Source organism: Vanessa cardui, chromosome 12 (genome assembly GCF_905220365.1).
Source record: "Vanessa cardui chromosome 12, ilVanCard2.1, whole genome shotgun sequence".
Classification (NCBI taxonomy): Eukaryota; Metazoa; Arthropoda; class Insecta; order Lepidoptera; family Nymphalidae; genus Vanessa; species Vanessa cardui.
The window spans coordinates 4,973,752-4,996,194 of NC_061134.1; the positions used below are offsets into that span (position 1 = coordinate 4,973,752).

The 22,443-nt window shown below is 30.3% G+C and overlaps 5 protein-coding genes across 6 annotated transcripts; 3 read left to right on the top strand and 2 right to left on the bottom strand.

The window, feature by feature from the left end:
* Positions 1 to 299: 299 nt before the first annotated feature.
* LOC124534470 (probable RNA-binding protein 19) lies at positions 300 to 9,812 on the top strand. 2 transcript variants are annotated; one of them, XM_047110364.1, is made up of 15 exons: positions 300 to 526; positions 601 to 963; positions 1,416 to 1,658; positions 1,843 to 1,956; positions 2,187 to 2,367; positions 3,301 to 3,392; positions 4,537 to 4,642; positions 5,004 to 5,195; positions 5,536 to 5,697; positions 6,204 to 6,307; positions 6,397 to 6,894; positions 7,684 to 7,886; positions 8,763 to 8,879; positions 9,198 to 9,306; positions 9,577 to 9,812. In XM_047110364.1, exons 1-15 carry the CDS (start codon positions 491 to 493, stop codon positions 9,781 to 9,783), a joined length of 2,727 nt encoding a protein of 908 aa, XP_046966320.1. In that variant the 5' UTR covers positions 300 to 490; the 3' UTR covers positions 9,784 to 9,812. The 2 variants fall into 2 exon arrangements, with proteins under 2 accessions (XP_046966320.1, XP_046966321.1); XM_047110365.1 differs by having other exon boundaries at positions 9,198 to 9,331; positions 9,385 to 9,631.
* Positions 9,813 to 10,702: 890 nt separating this feature from the next.
* On the bottom strand, positions 10,703 to 13,325 carry LOC124534471 (transmembrane 9 superfamily member 3). The gene has a single exon (XM_047110366.1). It carries the CDS (start codon positions 13,237 to 13,239, stop codon positions 11,512 to 11,514), a length of 1,728 nt encoding a protein of 575 aa, XP_046966322.1. The 5' UTR covers positions 13,240 to 13,325; the 3' UTR covers positions 10,703 to 11,511.
* Positions 13,326 to 13,554: 229 nt separating this feature from the next.
* LOC124534472 (notchless protein homolog 1) lies at positions 13,555 to 17,872 on the top strand. The gene is made up of 10 exons (XM_047110367.1): positions 13,555 to 13,772; positions 13,850 to 14,007; positions 14,086 to 14,222; positions 14,586 to 14,760; positions 14,935 to 15,109; positions 15,637 to 15,781; positions 15,861 to 16,050; positions 16,618 to 16,781; positions 17,384 to 17,510; positions 17,837 to 17,872. Exons 1-10 carry the CDS (start codon positions 13,629 to 13,631, stop codon positions 17,847 to 17,849), a joined length of 1,428 nt encoding a protein of 475 aa, XP_046966323.1. The 5' UTR covers positions 13,555 to 13,628; the 3' UTR covers positions 17,850 to 17,872.
* LOC124534473 (something about silencing protein 10) lies at positions 17,862 to 19,810 on the bottom strand. The gene is made up of 2 exons (XM_047110368.1): positions 19,526 to 19,810; positions 17,862 to 19,322 (listed from the first exon to the last, which is right to left on the bottom strand). Exons 1-2 carry the CDS (start codon positions 19,540 to 19,542, stop codon positions 17,936 to 17,938), a joined length of 1,404 nt encoding a protein of 467 aa, XP_046966324.1. The 5' UTR covers positions 19,543 to 19,810; the 3' UTR covers positions 17,862 to 17,935.
* A 304-nt stretch (positions 19,811 to 20,114) lies between these two features.
* On the top strand, positions 20,115 to 22,352 carry LOC124534474 (cysteine-rich with EGF-like domain protein 2-B). Its single transcript, XM_047110369.1, has one exon. The coding sequence runs from the start codon at positions 20,336 to 20,338 to the stop codon at positions 21,458 to 21,460; it is 1,125 nt and encodes a 374-aa protein (XP_046966325.1). The 5' UTR covers positions 20,115 to 20,335; the 3' UTR covers positions 21,461 to 22,352.
* Positions 22,353 to 22,443: the final 91 nt, after the last annotated feature.

Sequence of the window (22,443 nt, forward strand, 5' to 3'; positions counted from 1 at the left end):
AAATATCCAACAACCATAACTTTACAAAACGTTACGTAAGTTGATCTTTTAAACTGGCAATTTCACATCATGTAAAAATAAAACTTAATAATTATTTTATTTCTATTTAGGTTCTGCTAATTATGAAGAAGATCCATTTAGAAAAAAAAAGTAAATTCTCTAAACTATATTTTCTTTTAGCTATTATTTACGTTATGTTCCAACCATTATATTTTTAATTTACTCAAGAATGAACGCAAAGTATAAAGATTATATTGGTAGCCCTGCTTTGATGTCAATTTCAAATGCTGTCATTCTTTCAATGAGAAATTTGTCAAGTAATTCACGTGTTATTGTTTTGATTATCGATATATTCTCAAATAGGTTAATCTTGTTCTATTCAATAAAGAATAGTTTGTTTTTATATTAATACATCTTGTAAAATAATTACGATATTCAAAAGAATTTAAAGCTATTTGTTATTTATGTCGAAAAGGCCAAGCTTTATAAAATGTCTCGACTTATTGTTAAAAACTTACCAAACAAGGTATATTAACTTGATATTACGAAAATTTTAACTGTCTTGGGTGGAATAATCATTATTATAAAATTTTATTCAAGGTTACTGTAGAAAAACTACGAGACTTATTCGGTGAAAAGGGTGAAGTAACTGACGTGCAGTTAAAATATACAAAAGATGGCAAGTTCAGAAACTTTGGCTTTGTGGGATACCGGACAGAGGAACAAGCGGCAGCGGCAAAAGAACATTTCAATGGTACATTTGTAAACAGTATGAAGATAAGTGTTGAAGACTGTGCTAATTTAGGTGATGAGAAAAAGCCGAGGGCATGGAGCAAATATGCAACTGACAGCACAGCATATAAGAAACTACACAAAAGTGACACTCCAGATGTTAAGCCGAAGAAGGATAAAATATCAAAAGCGGAAAAGAACAAAAACAAAATTAAAGAACTTCTTAAATTGGTACATTAATACAATTGTTTTCATATGATAGACTATACTCAAATTCAAACAATTGGTAGAACTGGTACTGCAATATGTTGCTGGAATTGTTGTTTCTATGCAGTTATAAAATGAAAATTGTTTGCCATACTGACTATTTAAAACTCATTTAAAACTCACAGTTATAACCAGGATTACAGTCAATGAATTTTTTTTCATACTTTAAATTTAATAAATGATAAAAACTACAAAACTTATATATTCTGTGGAGAAAAAAGTAGTACATACATTGAAAAAATGCTTTGCTTTGTATTTATTAATCTTTTTATAATGTCCAATATCTCCAAATCTTATCCGTATAAGCTGTATATATAGCTCTATAGCTAAAATGCATTATCAATATGCATGTATATGAAATATTTAGAATAATTTCATGATATTTTAATTATATTTCTATGTGTACTTTTTACTAGCACAAAGGAGATCCACTGTTCGCAGAGTTTATAGAAGCTCATGTTAATGAGAAAACTGCTTGGATAAAAGATGCATTAGAGGAAGCTAACAGGAGTGAAGAAGAAGATAGTGGAGTTGAAGATGAAAGCCCTGAGAAAGGTGATAAAACTGATAAAGAAGCAGAGACTAAAGAAACTGACAAGAAAGAAAATGAAACCATTCATAAGAAAAAAATTGCAGACACACATATAAGTGATTTAGAGGTAAACGGTCTTTACCAAAGAACAATCTATGTATGAGATATATTTTTATAGTAACTTAGTGTTTATACTATTTCTATTCATTATAATAAAATGATATTAAAACACATACAAGTGAAAAGCATCCATATTGTATTCATTCAGTTGATTTTGTATATTTTTCGACTAATATAAAATTTTTTTTCAGTACATGAAAGTACTAATGAAGAAAGTTGACGGTTACACAGAAATAAAAGAATCAAAAGAAGAAGAGGAAGAAAAGCCTAAAAAAATTAGAAATAGACCATTGTTGCATGTTAAAGTGAGTTAAACAAAAAACTATTTTTTTGCATGCATACTTTTTTTTTTAATAATCACAATCTATATGACACCAAGTGACCTTTTTAACTCATCAACACCCCATGTCCACATATGGAATGTATTTTTTATCAAAATTGTTGTTGAGACATTTGAGCCAAGCATTTATAGTTTACTGATTGTGGTACTACAGAATCACCATCAACATTTTAACAAATTTTTTTTCTGTTATAGGTAACAGGATTACCATTCAAGTGTAAAAAAAAAGATATTAAAGAACTATTTAAGCCTCTAGTGCCATACTCAATTAGATTTCCTTTGGGTAAAGGAAGGAAAGTGGCTGGCTTCTGTTATGTAGGCTTTAGGACTGAAAAGGAATTTAACAAGGCACTTAATAAAGATAAACTCTTTATAGGTATGACAATTGGTATATTATTTTTATAGTATTATAGAGAAACTATATTTTTCTTTGATAATTTTTGATAACTTTGTTAATCTGCCATTTCATTAAAATACTATTTATATAAACATGTTTAACATTCTACTTTTATGTTATCTATAAATGTATAAATTAAAAAAAAATTACATAGTATCTAATATCAATAATTATCTTACTTAAAGGATTGAATCCAAAATATTTTTTTGTTTTTACCAACTTGGAATTTATGAGAAAAAGACCCTTTTATTGAAAGTCATATTCATTATCATAGACATCATAATTGCAATGAAGATAAATAAATATGTACATAATATTAATATCTTCTCTTTCTGGCCGCTCACTTTCTCATCTAACTCTTTTGTTTCTGTTTATCATAATTTTAACAATAGGCTATTTGACAATGCGAAAAATAAATTGTGAATTATAGTAATCACTGTATATTATGAGTTTAAAAATGGTTATTTACTAACGAAACTTGAAAATAATACTTAATTTATTCAAAAATCAATAAATAAAAATGCATTTTTTCAAACGTTTGTCACGTGACACAAAACGCTCCTGATTGGCCGGGCTTATGATGAAGTCACTTTCTTGTAAACCTTGCTTTTCTACTATATGTACCACAGATTAAATTACAGCAAAGTGACGTCAACGACCCCTTTGCAGCGCCATACTGTCCAAGTAGCGTTTTCGCGCGTTATTTAAATATGGAATTTTTAATATGATATCTTTCGGCAAATACGTACTAGAAATAAAAAAACAACTTTTACTGGGTTCCTTAACCTCTACTTAATAATATAAAATGGATTTTAAAAATCAGTCAAATAACCTATTGTGCTATGTAATGGAATATCTATTTGACCATTGCACCTGTTTTAGTTAACTAAGAATTGTATATTGCTTTTAAAGGTAAACATCGGCTACATGTTTATAAATATGAGGATAAAGCTAAGCAAGCCGCAGAGGAAGAGGAACAAAAGAACATAAAGGAAAAACGTGAGGTATATACAAACATTTTTGGTTAAATAAAGTGTATCTTTGTTAAATTTCCTTTTTAAGAAAGTAGTACTTAAGGTATACATATAACATGTTATACAAGATTTTAATAGATTCAATTCAAATTGAACTAATCGAACAATAAATGTTGATTTGTTGATTGTTCACAATATAAATACAAACAAATCAACATAGATAGCACACGACGACTGCTCGTACCAATGTGGGTAAAAATAAATAAATAAATATGAGACAACATCACATACATTACTCTGATCCCAATGTAAGTAGCTAAATCACTTGTGTTATGGAAATCAGAAGTAACGACGGTACCACAAACACCCAGACCCAAGACAGCATAGAAAACAAATGATAATCTACATTGACTCGGCTGGGAATCGAATCCAGGACCTCAGAGTGGCGTACCCATGAAAACCGGTGTACACACCACTCGACCACGGAGGTCGTCGAAAATGTCAAAAAAAATGCCAAATTTTTAAACTCTTCAATTATATATGCTTGAAGCGTTTTTTACAAGCGTCTTTTACAGGCTAGATGTTGGCCTTGTCATTAAACGATATAAAAACTGAATGTCTGTTTTCGAACTACAAAAATATTCAACTGTTCGACCAACAAAATAAATACAATGATATATCATCAGTGGCGGATTTACAAATCTGCCGCTAGTTGGCTATTCAATTTTTGCCTCCCCTATGTTTATTTTTGCAACATTTACGATTTGTGTTCTATCATCCTCATTACATCGGTTTTTTCCCGTTATTAGTATGATTATAAACTAGGTGATATTTCTGTCAGTTACTAGATTATTTTTCCAACCCGCTATGTAGTAGCGAATATAAGGATTACGGACGTAATGTGCATACATATAGTTATAAGTTTTTTTTTAATTTCTGTAAGACAAATTTTGGCTAAATTTGCCGCCCCTCTAAATCTGCCGCCCTAGGCTCTAGCCTACTTAGCCTATTGGTAAATCCGCCACTGCATATCATTTAGTATTACCGCGGATATACCCACGGATAAGACCCGCGTCTACTATCCACAAGCCCAGTCCGACCCTTACCGTGCACCCACACAACAAATGAAAATCGATTCAAAATCGTGGAAATAAATTAAGTTTTTTTTTTCTAGAAAGACGGCAATGAAGAAACTATTGGCGAGAGCGGTAGCATTTTTGTGAGGAATTTGCCGTATGTCGTATCTGAACAAGAAGTTACGAATTTGTTTGAAAAATATGGTTCGTATTGATTACATATATAAAAATATTTCAGTACAGAGAAAACACTTTTAAATATACCATTATAATAATGCATGAAGATGATATAGAGTAATATATTGCTAATAAGGTACTACCCAAACGTCATATTCTCCTGCCAACCGATCTGACGGTTTGGAAGTTCTGTTTCGATTGGAAGGGTGAGTGAGCTAGCATAACTACAGACACAAGAAACATAACTCAATCTCACTGGAAATGCAAGGAATGATTGAAATTTCCTGTGACAATATCTCTGGGTGGTGATGATATATCTAGAGAAGGTCTATTTGCCAGTTCGCCTACCAATTTCATAAAAATAAACCTGTATTAATTTATTTTCCAGGTCCAATCACCGAAGTGAACATGCCCATAGATCCAGTGCTACGTCAGCCCAAAGGTTTCGCCACGGTCACGTTCGTGATGCCTGAGCACGCTGTGAAGGCATACACGGAGCTGGATGGTACGGCGTTCTGTGGAAGAATGCTGCATTTGTTACCGGCCAAAACCGAAAAACTAATCGATGAAGAGGACGATGGTTAGTTTCATCAGATGAATACACTTTAAATTATAAGAATGTAGTAATACAACCACAGAGTATATAATTAAGTATACAACAGTTATGCTCAACAACGCCACAATGTTATATATTATGCCGCTCATATAGATATTTGTGATTTATTTATCCTCGTTCTTATAACCATTAGGACACTAACATTATGACGTCACAAACATCTGTTATACGATCTCTATTTATGGCATATTATTGCTATTTATAAATAAATTTCTATTATTATAAATTTAGTTTATTCTTATAAATAAATTTAATTCGGTTCTTTATTATAATTTAATATTGAATTTCAATTGATAATTTGCAGAAGGACTGTCGTTTAAAGAGAAGAAGGCGAAAAAATTGAAACAACAAGCAAATTCGTCGCATAACTGGAATGTGCTGTTTCTGGGAGCCAACGCCGTCGCGGACGTGGTCGCCGCCAACTATAATACCACTAAAGAGGTTTTGCTAAGCGATAGCAATAAAAGTGAGTGTGAATTATTCTATCTAATTTATTTGCTATGGTCAAAGAAACCTTGTACCAGCTTCACTTTGGAGGTCATAGCTAGCTATTACTTATAAATAAATATTTAATACTGTTAATAATTGAATATATTGCCCACCAGGGATGTGATTAAACGCGTAACAGTTTTTAGGTATACTTTTAAATTTTAATGAATCTAGAAAAAATCTAAACTCATGTTAAATCAAAACCATTTTTTTTTCTAATCTGTGTTATATACTCCCTCACCTAACCTCAGTTAAAAATATAAATAAATTTATGCTCTTGTTATGTTCTTGTAGTAAAGCTTCTGAAGTGCAATAACATAATATTTTCATAAATTTCACATAGCACTGTTTTTAAAGTAAGAGACTTATATATATACATAGTTTTTATAAATGGCAATAAAGCCATCTTTTAAAAGCGATCTCCAATGATCGTCAGTTAAATGAATTTGTATTATCTCAGTCGTTCTAATTTTAAATTTTTAGATACCAGTGCGGCTGTTCGTCTCGCTCTGGGAGAGACACAACTGGTCGCCGAAACTAGGACTTTCTTAGAATCTAATGGTGTTTATTTGGACGCCTTCAACAGAGTAAATATATAACTAATTTTGTAATTCTCCGTGACTTTTAAACAGCATTTATTAAATATACATATTTTATAATTAAATATGTCTTTCAGCCCGCGAATAAAAGATCGAAAACATGTATATTAGTGAAAAATTTACCAGCGGGAACCGACAAAGAAGAAATTAAATCGTTATTCGTGAAACACGGTCAGTTGTCCCGCTTTGTAATGCCGAACCACGGCATCACCGCGCTTGTAGATTTCATAGAACCATTTGAAGCTAAGAAGGCTTTCACTAAACTGGCATACTCTCAGTTCAAGTCGGTCCCCCTTTATTTGGAATGGGCACCAGAAAACATATTTATTAAAAATGCTGAAAAATCAAAAGAACTTAGTGAAAAAGTCGCCGACAACGACATAGTACGAGAAAAGAGTAACAGTAAAGTTGACGGAAACGAAAAGGTAACGTCTGAAGAGAAAAGCGAAAAGCAAGAGAATATTAAAGAAAGTAATATCGAAGAAAACAACATGGAAGATGAGATACCCGAGAACGACACAACACTTTTTGTGAAAAATCTTAATTTCAAAACCACAGAAGAGAATTTAAAAGCGGTCAGTGTTACTAATTTGATAATATTTATTTGGTCAAAGGTATTTAGGTAGATCTTAAAATAAATGTAATTTTAAGATTCAGAGATATTAGCTAGAAAGTATGAAATAAAGGGATATTAGTGTACTAGAATAGGCTATTTGACAATACGAAAAATAAATTTTGAATTATTGTAATCAATGTATATTATGAGTTTAAAACTGGTTATTTACTAACGAAACTTGAAAATAATACGTAATTTATTCAAAAATCAATACATAAAAATGCATTTTGTCAAACGTTTGTCACGTAACACAAAACGCTCCTGATTGTCCGGGCTTATGATGAAGTCACTATCTTGTAAATCTTGCTTTTCTACTGTATGTACCACAGATTAAAATACAGCAAAGTGACGTCACCGACCCCATTGCAGCGCCACATTGTCCAAGTATCGTTTTCGCGCGTTATTTAAATATGGAATTTTAATATGATATTTTTCGGCAATTATGTACTAGAAATAAAAAAAAACAACTTTTACTGGGTTCCTTAACCTCTACTGAATAATATAATATTGTTTTTAAAAACCAAATAGCCTATTATAAATATTGAGTATCTAATAGCCAACTTGTATTAAAAGGTAAAGAGCGGAGACTAGATGAATCGATTTATATTTTGAGTCTTGGTATTAAATAAATCGTAAAGTAGTAAAGGCTACCAGAACGTGTCTACCGTACATAATGTTAAAATTATTGTCCATTTATATATCAACACCACCGCTAAAAAAATTTGACGTAATATTTAACTTTTTATAGCATTTCTCGTGCTGCGGAAGAATTCACAGTGCGACGATAGCCAAGAAAAAAGACCCAAAAAATCCCGGACAGTTCTTATCCATGGGTTACGGATTTATTCAATATATTAAAAAAGAACATACAAATAAAGCTTTGAAAGAGCTTCAAAGCTCAACTCTTGACGGTAAAACTTTGGAACTGAAACGATCGGAGAGAGGGAATACGTAAGTATAGAAAAGTCATTTGTTCCTATTTACCTTTCAGAAAACTATGAAAATATTTCAAATATTTTTATGAGCTCTTCGTGTATAAAAATTGATGTTACTATATTATTTTAAATTAAAGGAAATAGATTAATATACCATGAAACTTATTTAAAACTAAGCATGAATATTATGTAATTTTCATGCAGGGTAACTTGTAAATCGTTCAACCGATTACCAAAACAAATGAAACACGAAGAGGTCGACATCTAAAGGGTTTTAGGGGGTTTCTAGGGGTTAGGTATATATATAAATGCAATAGTTTATTGATTTATATATATATGATATTTGGTAAAATATTGATTAAAATAAACGTAAGATAACATGGTATAATCGAATTGATCGGGTATCGTGTAAAATGAAACAGCGTTTCGGCGTAATCGATTTATTTCAAATTGTCACAAAATTCATATAATAAACACAATCATAATAAGTCTGTATTAAAAACAATTAATGCGACATATTACATAATATGTTTCTCACAGAGGCCATACTCGACGTAGTTACCGTGTGCAGAGATGATATACATATGTAGGTATCTTCTGTTTCCTAACTTCCATAAGGCGCTCAAACGTGTATCGTTCGGTATCCAATGCATAGGAGCGAAGTCCTCCCAAACTTCGATCTTAGCAGATAATAAGCAATAACTTAGTGGCTCGACCTGGGAAATCATCCCAGGAAATCAGCAGCCTTATAGGCCAACTACTAGACTAACAAGGCAGGCAATATTAAATTTTCTGTTGCTACTTGTGACTTCTATTAATCTCTCATTATATACGTCTTTTGTCGGCGACAAAAAGAAAATTATTATTACATTTGAGGCTTTTAATGTTTCAGCGCGGAAGTAAAGTCATCGAAGAAAAGTGTCAAGGATACAGCACAAAATGGCACGAAAATTCTCGTCAGGAATGTGCCATTCCAAGCTAACAGAAATGAATTACATGAAATATTCAGGTAATCATAGCTAATAATATATTAGACTATGTGAATAATAATATATTGATAATTGAAATAAATGTATTGATAACATTAAAAAGTATTAATGGATAACCTTGCGGGTTAAGTCAAAAGATTTTATCATTATAATTTATCAATTCCGTTAAATGTATCATATCTTATACAGATCAAAACGAAATATTATTTTACTGATAAAATTATTAACTAACATAGTTTTTACTATCTTAATTGTAAATCAAAATATACACAAGAAATAAAACATAGAGTACAATATTTCGATTGTTTTTTTTTAATTTTATTAAATTTTTCTTACAGAGCATTCGGAGAAATCAAAACATTGCGACTCCCTAAAAAGCTAACGGTTGGATCGGACCAACATAGAGGTTTCGCTTTCGTCGACTACTACTCTAAAACGGATGCAAAGGTAATAAATGTCGAGCACATGCTATAAAAAAAAGGCCCCGACGAATTGAGAACCTCCTCCTTTTTTTGAAGTCGGTTAAAAATAGACAATTAAATCATTGGTCTATTTAAAAAATTAACAAACCATCATTGAATTCAGACATAATTCCAAAACTATAGGGTGTACGTGTTATAATTGTATGAAACATCAGTCGACTTTTTGTGTTTATTTGATTTTAGGTGAGATAAAATTATTCTATAAAGCTTTCAAATATGAATCTATTTTTTTTAGTCTGCATTTGAAGCTCTCTGCCAATCGACTCATCTTTACGGAAGACGCTTAGTGTTGGAGTGGGCTGATCAAAGCGACGAGACCGAAGATGTTGGTTTGTTAAGAAAAAGGACAGCAGAAGCGTTTAACGCGAGGGTTCCTGGAGGCAAAAAGTCAAGGAAAGGAGCAGTTGATGTTGAAACATTTGTTGAAACTGATGATAAATAATTGTTTAATATAGATATTTTATTATCTTACTTTAATCTTATTTTTGACGCCCATACTTATAGATCCTTTATAAACATAAAATGATATTGTTATATACGTTTAATTATATTTCAATTCACTTAAGTAATATTAAGATTAATTAAAATCTTTAAATAAAAATAAAAATTCAAGTATTGTTACGAGCAACTTGGTCGTGTGATATTTATTTATTCAATGCTTCAATTACCAAAATTAAAATAAAGCACATTACCTAATATGTAATGGGCTGGCGCGAAATCAAAGATAATGATCTCTTGCAAAACAAAATTTAGGCAGAAGAACAATTGGGAAACACGTAAAATAAATAAATGTTTAATACGTTTTAAATATACATACACACATTTTACAATTATATTATAAATAATACAATCAGAATCTATAATATTTATGCTTACTTTGTATAAGCACTTAATATATTTTCTTTATAATAATTTCTTGTGGCTTGTGTATAATAGGTTCAATTATGTTTGAGTTATTAATTTTTTCTAAATCTAATTTTCAAGATTGATTAAAAGAGTTAAGTTATGAATAAGTATATATAACAAAATATTCAAATAATGTGATATATATATTTCTAACTTTAACTTTGACTTAGTAAAGGCGCAGTAGATTAATGCCTATATATAATTAGTTACGGCATATATTTATTATTTTATTTAGATCTATGATGTCCTAAATGTTAAATTCAGTGTTATTGCTTCAAGTTGATTATTGTTACAAGTCAAATACTCTAAATAAATATGTTTCATGCACATTTTAATTACATATTTTCATTAACTGCCTATTATAATTAAAAAAGCTATTCTTATTATGTCTTGATAACATAGCATACAGTATTAATTAGATATAATATAAATAAATATTAATGAAACTGGGTTTATTCCATGTACATGTCAACTTTATTTGAGATAATAATCAATAAGATACATTAGTGTTGGATGGCATACACAACTATAGATTCCTTCATCTTACCGCACAAATTAAATACAAAATAATGCATTATAAAGATTTGAGTTCAAACTCTATTTCTAGTAAATATTTACATAAGTAAAATTACTCTAGTTATTACTTACAAAATGATCACATACCTAGGATTATTATTCTAAATCTTTAACAACACTGAGTTAGCAATGAACAGTAATAGCATTCTAGGTAGTGATAAATTTTAAACTTTTATAAGCTTGTAATAATTATAAAGTTGAACACCATAAACACGATACATACGGCTAAATTTCTATAATAGGAATTTGATTAACTTTTATATTTACAAACTTATATGATAGAATAGTATAAGACATAATATGCAAAATTAACAAATTAAAACAAAAAAATAAGATAACTTTATAAAACAGCATCTTTCCTATATATTTCTTGATAGGATTTGTAATTCTTGTTGTAATTCTAGGAAATAATAAAAAAAAAAGGCTAAGTTTATTTTAATCTCAAATAACTCACAATCACAACAGTTAGGAGAGAATTGTTAATTGAGAAACAGGTTTTTATTGTCACCAAAGTGCATTTAGCAACAATAAAATTGTCCAGGGAATGTGTTTACCTTCTAACAGTATGGCTGTAATATATATTAATGGTTTTATTAAACCTTTTGTTGGTTATCACCAATTAGCCTAGCAGCACATTTTGACAAAACCACATGAGAACATAAATATTAAATTTCATAAATTCTGATATTCAGTCAATTTTAACAGTTGAATATATTTTTCTAACAAATATACTCGTTCCTATATATCCAACTGTACCACAAATTATTCCCAAAGTCAAACTGAACAAAGCCATGTAGCCAAAGTAGAAAGTTGTTTGAAACAGCCCATACATTTTGGTTTTAAATATGAAATAGTAAAATGAATACAGATAAACATACAGGGCAGTACTACCAGCCGAAAGAAAACTAGTCCATTGCCAGCGATAATCTTCTGCATTCAACAGGAAATAAGTACAAACAATTGTTACACACACAGTCACAATCATGAGAATTAAAAAGACCAATAACATGAAACCATACACATAATAAATTTTATATGCCCAAAATGATGTGAAGATAAAGTACATCTCAATGAAGATGGAACCAAAGGGTAATATCCCACCCATTATGATTATTATGAATGGTTCCATGAACCATTTCTTCTCTGGAATAGGTCTAGGGACAGCATTGATGCGGCAAGGGTAGTCAGGCTGACCAGCCAGATTACGTCCAAGGACTGTTCCAACTAAGGTGAGAGGTAAGATAACAAAAGTACATATTGACATTACTGCAATCATACTACCAAAAGGAATGGCTCTCGATGCATGGTAGTACATAGCAATGAAATTTATAAAGAAAGCTGTACCACATACTAGTACAGGTAATAAAAATGCAGAGAGCAGCATCTGTTTGATCCATAACCTTCCACCCATTCTAGCATACAAAGACCCACCAAAATAGCCGTTGATGGGGGAAGTAGCAGCATATATGAAAATAGCTGTTGATAGTAAAGAGCCTCTTTCTGTGTAGAGCTCTCCAAAAATAGTAAAAATAATAACAGCTAATGTAACTACAGTAAGCTGATGTCCAACTCCCACAAGGGCAGAAAATAAAGCCAAATGTGGAACAGGCCTAAACACATCCCCATGCACCTGTTTCCAACCATACTCATCACCTAAATCCTTTTCCAAGTCATCAAGATCATCATCTTTTGAGTACCTGGCATAATCTTTACGAAGTGTTCTCATAAGAATCATTGATACAAGACCTACTAAAAATATAACCATCATGAAACTGTTGAAGATACTAAACCAATGAATCCTGTGTTGAAAAAAGTTAGGATCCAGATATTTATCAAACCTGTCTTCAAATCTAATGTTGCTCTTCTTCCAATTGACTTCATAAGTGAAAGGAATTTTTGCGTTAAGCACTAGTCGTTCTTTATTTTCGGCTGTGAGATTCACTTCCACAATCCTATTCCCATTATATCCAATATCGAATTTTTTATGGGTCCAAATGTAGTGATTATCGCCGTCTATTTCTCCAACAATACCCCATATCGGAAGGTCATCGACATACATTTGGTACCAGTAATGATTTTTAACGGCATACACCAATGCTTTAAAGGACTGTTCGTCAAGTTCAATGGCACAAAATTGTTGCGCTGGTACATTATCTTTGAAGGTAATGTCTAAACCACTTAATTCTAATTCAACGCCTTGAAGAGCTTCTGATAATGTCTCATGGTAATGACCAATGGTTACTTTTGTACCCGCACAGAAAGGAAGGGAAAAATATGCGTACGTTTCTTGGCGATTGTGGTATGGGCCCACGGTATTCATCCATAGCACCACTTGTTCTCCATCTTTATATGTATGTGTATGCTCATCACAGTAAGCAATATGCCACAAAATAAATAAAATGTATAGAATTTTCATTTTAAGTTGTCGGAATAGATGGTTTTATAAATAAAACGATAAACATAACACGTAAGTTATAAGCCGACGTCAGACATATAAATAAATGTTGCTATATTTCTTTTGTTAACAATTAAAAATACACCGTTTAAAACAAAATATATATTTTAAGAAAAAAAATACTTATTTTAATAAAAAAATATGATATAGTAATCAGAAATATTGGTAATTACATATGTGTTTTTCAATGTTTAATAAAATACAACGAAAATATACATAATACATATGTAACAAATTATTTTTATATTGTATTCTGTGGTTTTTTGACACTTGACAGGTCTTCAAAATTTCCAATGTGTTTTTGACTTAAGAGGTTATATTTATAAAATAACTTAAAAGAAGTTTTTAAAATGGACATAAACAATGACTTGCCTAGCTGTGTGCAAGCTAGGTTTAAATCAGATACTGGAGAAGAAACAGGCAGCCCATTGGATTTACCTTTAACCATAAATAAAGATCAACTTACACTTATTTGCAATGCATTGCTAAAAGAGGTTTGTTTTGGAAATTGTTTAATTTTAAATAATATTTTGAATAGTAATAACTGCAAAATATATATTAATTATTTTAGGAAGATAAACAATTTTTATTTTTCGTCAAAGATACTGAAATAACATCAACATTACACGAAGCCTTGGATCTTGCTAAATTAAATTCTGAAGAAGTTGTAGATATTATATATCAACAACAAGCAATATTTAAAGTTCGACCAGTAACACGTTGTACAAGGTTTGTATTAAAATATTATACTGGTATTATAAAACATTTTGAACAGATTTGTCTTAATCAATATAACATTATTTTTAGTTCTATACCTGGACATGCAGAAGCAGTTATATCAACTTGTTTTAGTCCGTCAGGAAATAATTTAGCCAGTGGTTCTGGTGACACTACAGTTAGATTTTGGGATTTAAATACACAAACTCCACTACATGTATGCAAAGGTATGCTGAGCTTGACATGGTTGCATTTAAATTAATTCTCTATGCCTTAGTGAATTAATGGTCATAATATAACATTAAAATATTATTGGTATATTATTTCATTGTATTAGAAATAAAAATAAAAGACAAAATTAAATTAAGTATGAAAGAGGCATTGCGTAATATTATACATATTATAAAAGGAGAACCCATGCAATCATAAAAACTAAATTAAATTACACAATGATAATCAATTGTATCCTTAGTTATATTATATTTTAACTCTGTTTTGATTTTTCTTAAACAGAATTGTGTTACCATTTTTTGTTTACATGATATAAATACAGTTATTATTACAGTTATTGTAATAAAATATGATTGTAGGTCATACCAACTGGGTACTGTGCATCAGTTGGTCACCAGATGGCTCCAAGCTAGCATCAGCATGTAAACAAGGTAGAATTATGCTTTGGGACCCAATAACAGGGAATCAAATTGGGAAGACTATGATGGGACATAAACAATGGGTCACAGCACTAACTTGGGAACCTTATATAAGGTAAATATTGAATTAAATATTTATTGAATAAGTAATTAAATTCAGCATGTATACTTATATTGTTTTACATCATTATACAGATTTTGTTAAAAAAAAAAAAAAACGAAGGAAAGATATAAAATTTATCATAGCTTGAAATTGTAATTAAACAAATAAATTTGTTTTTTGCTCCAGAAACCCAGAATGTCGTAAATTGGCTAGTTCATCAAAAGATGGTGATGTTAGAATATGGGACACTGTAACTGGACAAACAGTTTTAAGCCTGACAGGACATTCCAAAGCAGTAACATGTGTAAAATGGGGAGGGACAGGCCTCATTTATACATCATCTCAAGACAGAACTATTAAGGTAAATTGATATAAGTGTATTCTGGTATGATAAAATAATGAGAAGATTTATGTGATAGCAAACATGGCCCAGTGGTTATAGTTTGTACATCTTAATCAATGTTTGCAGGTAAAAACCTCGATAGGAACCACTGTTTATATTTCATCTTGTACTTTGTGGTGAAGGAAAACAGGGTGAGAAAACCTGTATATATTCAATGAATTCTGCCACATGTGAATTGACAAAACCACACTGGAGAGGCTTTCTGGAATATGCTCCGAACCTTGCCCATGAAGGGGAGAGGAGACCTTAACCCAGCAATTGGAAATTTACAGGCTGTACAAGTGTACATTTTATGTGATAGAAAAGACTTTAAAAAGTAAAGATAATATACCTATCCAATGCGTGGATAGAGACCCCTTCCATTACTGTCAAATTAAATAAACACAATACATATTTAACTTCATTCATTGTTACAATGATTATTATTGTTTATTGTGCTTATAAATGAAATTTAATTTGTTATTTTTTATTTATTTATGTATTAGGTCTGGAGAGCTGATGATGGAATACTATGTAGAACTTTAGAAGGTCATGCCCACTGGGTTAATACACTAGCTCTGAGTACAGATTATGTTCTTCGAACCGGACCTTTTCATCCTATTTTAGATAGGTTAGACTCTACAAATGATAGTAAGTTTATCTTTAATTTTGTTTGATTTAAAATACTTATGAAACTAAAAAAGCTGAATTTAAAACAATTGTTTTCTAGGGACTATTTTACAACAACGTGCATTGCAAAGGTATGAAGAAACATGTCATAAAGGTGAAGAGAGACTTGTGTCTGGCTCTGATGATTTTACTCTATTCCTTTGGCTACCTGAAAAAGAGAAAAGACCTCTGGCTAGAATGACTGGCCATCAACAACTCATTAATGATGTTAAATTTTCTCCAGATACAAGGTAATTTTATTATAGATAGTTATGATTGCAATAAATAAATGCAGAAATATAAAAAAAATGCAATAAATAACACATAAACCAATCAAGTTTCCACTAATATCAAAATAAAAGCATAGCAATATGCATAAAGTAATTAATAAGAGTGTTAGTAGGTGACAATCAAAAAGAAAAAAATTAATAATTACAAAATCAACATTAACACAAACAATGAATGAAATAGTTTTGGGCACAATTCGTTTTCGTACTAATCATCAAAAACTAATATACTCATAAAAACAGTGAGAAAATAATATATTATTATATTATATTATAATTTTCGAAATCCTCATCAGCCCCCGATGCAAAGCTATGCATTTGATAAGGCTTAACAACAATACGGTGTATGTGATATTTATTAGTTAATTTGCTATCTTGGTACATATATATGTTCGTGGTATTTCTTTAACAATTCGATAGCCCAGAATTTTTTCTAAAGGTTTTAATTTCAACTCCAAATGGCAATACCGAAATGCCCAAAAATTTTACAAATATCATAATTGCTAAAAATATTAATTTAATTTCTTTCAGAATTATTGCTTCAGCGTCGTTTGATAAGTCTGTTAAATTATGGGAATCAACTACTGGAAAATTTATAACAACTTTAAGAGGGCATGTGCAAGCTGTATACATGGTTGCATGGTCTGCAGATTCTAGACTTTTGTTAAGTTCCAGTGCAGATTCAACATTAAAAGGTAAAACATGTCTTTATATTTACTTGGTAACTTTATGCAAGCCTGTCTGGGTGCTACTCTCTACGCATCTAATACTATATTGCCAAACAGCAACTGGAACACAGCAACACTTATACTCTATTCCAAACATAACAGGACAAGGCCAAATAGCAAAACTTAATTTATTACTCTACAATATTCAGAATGGATTTATGGAGTTTAGAGAGTTGACGTAAATGTTACCAGAATTTTCGAAATAAAATTATAGTGGAAATAAGTAATTAAGTGTGTTTTATTATAAATAAACATTAATTAATCATTAACAAATACATTTTTAATAGCACATTGCATTGAATACTTACATCTATGGTTTCATTAACTTTTATTCACTTCTGTTATGTTAGTCTGAAGAATTAATGAGCCAGTTTAACTACAAACACAAGGCATAGCATCATAGACCTCAATGTTGTTGGTGCATTATGATGAAAGGAAATGTAAATATTTCTTACAACACCAATCTCTATGAGTGGTGGTGACTCCTGTTTTAATCAGTGGTCTCATCATTTTGATTTAACTGTAGTGTATAAAAAATAATTTACCTAAACATTTTTTCTGTTTTGCAGTTTGGAATTTAAAAACTAAAAAACTAGAATTAGATTTACCAGGCCACGCCGATGAGGTATATGCAGTAGATTGGTCTCCAGATGGAACATATGTTGCGTCGGGGGGAAAAGATAAAGTGTTGAAGTTGTAAGTAAAACTGAGAGACATTTCTTATCTTATTTATGTAAACATCAAAAATAGCATATTAAAATGAGCTACAGAATGGGGCGGAAATAAACCTTATGTCAGTTCAGTAACTTAAATGTGCCAAAAACAAATTTCTTCCAGAAACGTGCTTAGTTCTACCATATACATACAATAATAGACATGAAGTAACCAATATTAGTTAAATCTGTTTAGAGAAACAAAGTTTAAATTTTTAATATTAGTATTTTTTTTCATTTTTACTCTAATCATAAAAAATAATGTACTATAACACTAACAGTGTCTAAAATTTTGTTATTTTGTTACAGGTGGCAACACTAAGAAAATAAAAACTAATTGTAATTAGTTACTTTATTGTGAAGTTTAAGTTACATACATTTTTTGAATAATAAAAGATCAATCAAATTTTATTTTATTTTAATGCTCTTTTTAACATTAGCTTTAATGCCAGAAGGCTCTCCACCATATTTAGATATCTCTGTTCTTGGTTCCCTAACTGCACCCTTCCTCCTTATTTTAGCCTTTCTATATTTAAGCTTATGTTTAACTCTTGGATTTCTCTGTTCTTTCTTTCGGTATGGAGTCAAACCTTTATTCTTTGCAATCTGATAAGTGATTTCTCTTTTATCTCCAACTGCTTCTGTAATCTGTTCATTATCTTTTGATAATGATAGTGGATTATTCTGTTCAATTTCTAATTCATCATTGTCAGAGAAACCACTTTCTTCAGACTGGCTAACATTTTTGTCTTCCTTTTCCTTATTACTTGCAAAGAAGTCACTTCCTTCATAATCATTGTCATTATCAGATACTCCTGTATCCTCTGCATCATCTTTTTCAATAGCATTAATTAACTTAAGTTTTTTGGTTGGGTAATCATTCAACTGTTTACGAGGCTTTCGTTTTTTAGTTTCATCTTTGTCCTTAATTACCTGTAATTCTAGATTATTTTGAACTGCATTCAATATTTTATCTATTTGTGGTTTTATTACCTCAATGTATATAGGTTCCATTTTTTGCAACATTTGTCTGTACTGATATAGTCTTTTTATAACTGGATGGTTTTGAATATTAATTTTTTGACTCTTTAATAATAAATAAAAACTAATATTTGTGCAGTAATTCAAAATTAAATCATAATTTGTTTTAACAAATTTGGAAGCCGAGCAATTTGGTAACTTTCCACCTTTAACAAGTTCTAAAACAGGATGCAAGTCATCTTTTGCAACTGATAACTTAGATTTAAAATCATCAATAAGACCTAAGAATTCTGGACTCTCCTTCTCAAGTAGTTGAAGTTTTTGTCTCTTTGACATTAGGCTTATATCACTTTTTATTGTTGTTTCTTTTTCTTCAATTTTTGCCACCTGTTTATTAAAAAAATCCAATTTAAAATCATCTTCTCCAAGTTGTTCAATTAATCTTTTTTGTATGGTTTTTGCTTCTTCCTCTTCCATGAGAGCATCTTCTTCATCATCACCAAATCCTCCATAATCTTGATCCACATAATCAGTAGAATAATAAGATCTTTTTTTCTTACCCCAAGCTTTAGAATCGGGTAAGTCATCGTCTGATTTCTCTTGACCCTCTACATCACTATCGGCTATCCCTAGGTCAGTTTTATCTTCACCATCTTCATCTGATTCAGAAAATGCATATACTTCATCTTCACTGTCAGAATCTTGTCGTTTTCTTTTCCGTAATTTATCCATTATTTGCTTTTCGGATGCAGAATATTCATTTTCAGAATCTGATGGTTCATAGTTGTCCTTTAAGTCATACTTAGACTTCAATCTGAAAGAAATAATTCATACAATGAATTTAAAAGATTGAAATAATTTAAATTATATATTATGTCGTCCAAGAATTACGCATGCAAACTGCTCCTGAACCATCAAAAAATCTGCATTTAGCGTGTTTATCTCCCAGACTATTGACATTCAACATTTTGAAACATATTTGTATACTTAATATTAATTTTAAACATAAAGGTTTACCTTATATTTTCTGCCATGGTTATTTCTGATTCTTCAACGTAATATGTAAAGCATGGAATAAAGATTCATAGGTTATTCAAAGTTTACCCGTCTTATATATTTCAGGGTTTAAACCAGAATTATATTTTACCGTATATTCCAATAACAAATTAGGAAACGTTTATGGTTTCTTTGATTCAGTGAATAATTTAACTATTTTCATGATTTGCTAAAGCAAATGTCCAACTCCAAGAGTATTTAGATATATATCAAGCTGACAGTTGAAAAATTGACAGCTGACAAATAGGTAAAATATGCTTCCTGCTTGCACAGCTTATTTCTTACCAAACAATTTTATTTTTCAGTAAGATATCAAGTTAGACAGTAACGACAAAAATAAAAGTCTTACGTTCAATAAGTCTATAGATAGTGGTGTCTCCATATCTAAGGCAATTGAAGTAATTTAGCAAATGTTACGAAATAAATTATATGTAAAATGAATTTTCTAGACAACACATCAGTCCTTTTTATTTTATTTTATAGCAATAAGAAGTACATTAAATCTTTATTTTTATTGTCAAATATTAGAGATGAAAGTAAGGTCGATTAACTGTCAATGTCAGTCAGTTTCAGGCTTTTGACTCTGAGCTCACACTTTTTACTTTTGTAAACTTCTTAATTCATAAAAGTTGTTGCGTATACAATCTTATAATTATGATTATTAATCACTGATCAGTATTTCTTAATATATTTATTTCGGATTATTATTTTTTTTATCAACGTTTTTAATTTTTATATACTGTAACTATTATTGTTTAACACTTGACAGAAATGTTTTGTTCAACGGCCTACTTTACACGTTTAAAATTAATTTTAATATGCATGTCTGTTATTACTTTTGGTATAACACATTCCACTTTAGATACTAAAGGAAAATTTCACTCAAAAAAAATTAATGAATGCCAGCGTTGTAAAGTAGTAACTGATTCTTTTAACAACTGGCTCGAAGAAACCTCGCGAGGTAAACACGAAGGTGGCGATGCCGCTTGGGAGGAAGCTAAATTAAAGTCTTATGCGCGAAGCGAAATGCGATTAGTTGAAATTCAAGAAAATTTATGTTCTGAGGTAAAAAAACATCAAGACGATTGTTATGCACTCTCAGAGGAAGCAGAACCACTACTGGAAAATTGGTGGTTCCAGGAATATCAAAATAATTTAGATTTATATACCTGGCTGTGCATAGAGAATTTACAATATTGTTGCCCATCACATCATTATGGTGAATCCTGCACCCTTTGTCCTCATTTTAAAAACAACAAAATATGTGGAGGAAATGGAAAATGTGACGGTGAAGGGACACGTAAGGGTGATGGCCATTGCATTTGTAAAAGAGGATTTACAGGCATCGATTGTGAAGAATGTTCCCATAATTTTTACAATGCAAGTAAAGAATCCTGCAAGCCTTGCCATAAAGCGTGTGATGGATGTCAGGGTGATGGAGTTGATACCTGTGTCAAATGTGCTGCTGGTTGGACCATGAATGCTGGTAAATGTGTTGATGTTAATGAATGTTTGGATTTGTCTATTTGTAAGAGTAATGAGTATTGTATAAACAAAGAAGGAACATTTGCCTGTAAACCGTGTGATAAGACTTGTAAATCTTGTGAAGGTCCTGGTCCATCCAGCTGCTCATCTTGCTCTCCTGACCATGTATTATGGATTGGTAAATGTATGGATGTTAAACTTCAAAGGGATCTTTTAATTAATTGCTCTATAAGGATAGCTTCCTATTTATGCTTGGTTGTCCTAGCAATATTTTTATTTAGAAAATCAAAATTATTAGCATCACTTATAGTTTTAATTATTTCAATTGTGATATATTATTCTGAAATAGCTTCTGAAGTAAGTTTGATTAAAATTATTCAAAACTTTAATGTAAATAATATAAATAATTAATAAATCATTTTTAAAGGTGTATTAAAAATACAATTTATTGTGAAAGGTACATAACTACATTTAGTATCAATTATATACAAAAATTAAACACAATTAACAAAACTTTCATATCTTATCAGAATATACTTGCCAAAAAAGTATAAGAAATACCGTACAAAACAAATATAGTTTATAAGAGAAATGTTTAGAAATATTTAATACACTCAAAATGATTATTAAACAAATCAAATAATATTTATTACACTGTTAAATGAAAATTTGTAAATAAAAAATTAACTTAATGCATTGATTTTACTAATACCTTATTTATTTCCACCTCAAATTAAATTTTAATAATGGAAAGATCTAAAAATAATCATATATAAGTATTTATACTATTTATAGGCTGGTTAAATGTAAGTGGTATACTATAAAGAAATTATTAAGAAAGTATGTTGTTTTCTATTACGAAATCTTTGTGATGTCCCTTAAACATTTAAATGACATATAAGTATGTATATAAGCAACAGTGCCAATGTTTATTTATTATTTAGGTATATTGGTTCCAATACATACTATTATATACAGTACATATTTGTTTCTGCTCTGATATCTTAGTCTTTTTATCTTGTTTTCACTTAAGCAAACTTGAGTTTGCTAGAAAGAATTCTAGGGGCATTTATTTTAAGAACACATTATTTCCTTGGAAATGGTGTTGCTGTAGCATATTAGCAAAGCTTTAAGATTCACTAAGATAGTTAATAATCTTTAGAGAGAATAAACAAAATTAATTTCAAAGTCAAGCATTAATGGAACCAGTATTTATAATAAAATATACTTATAAAATGTAGAAAACAATTTCATTCTAACCTAAATAATACATGATATAAAACCAATGAATGTTTCAGTAAAATGTAAGTAAGACATTGCTCATATTTGAAGCATAAAATCATAAGTTTGCCAGTTAAGCTTGCTTTTTGCTTGTTTGGGATCTTTGGTGAGAA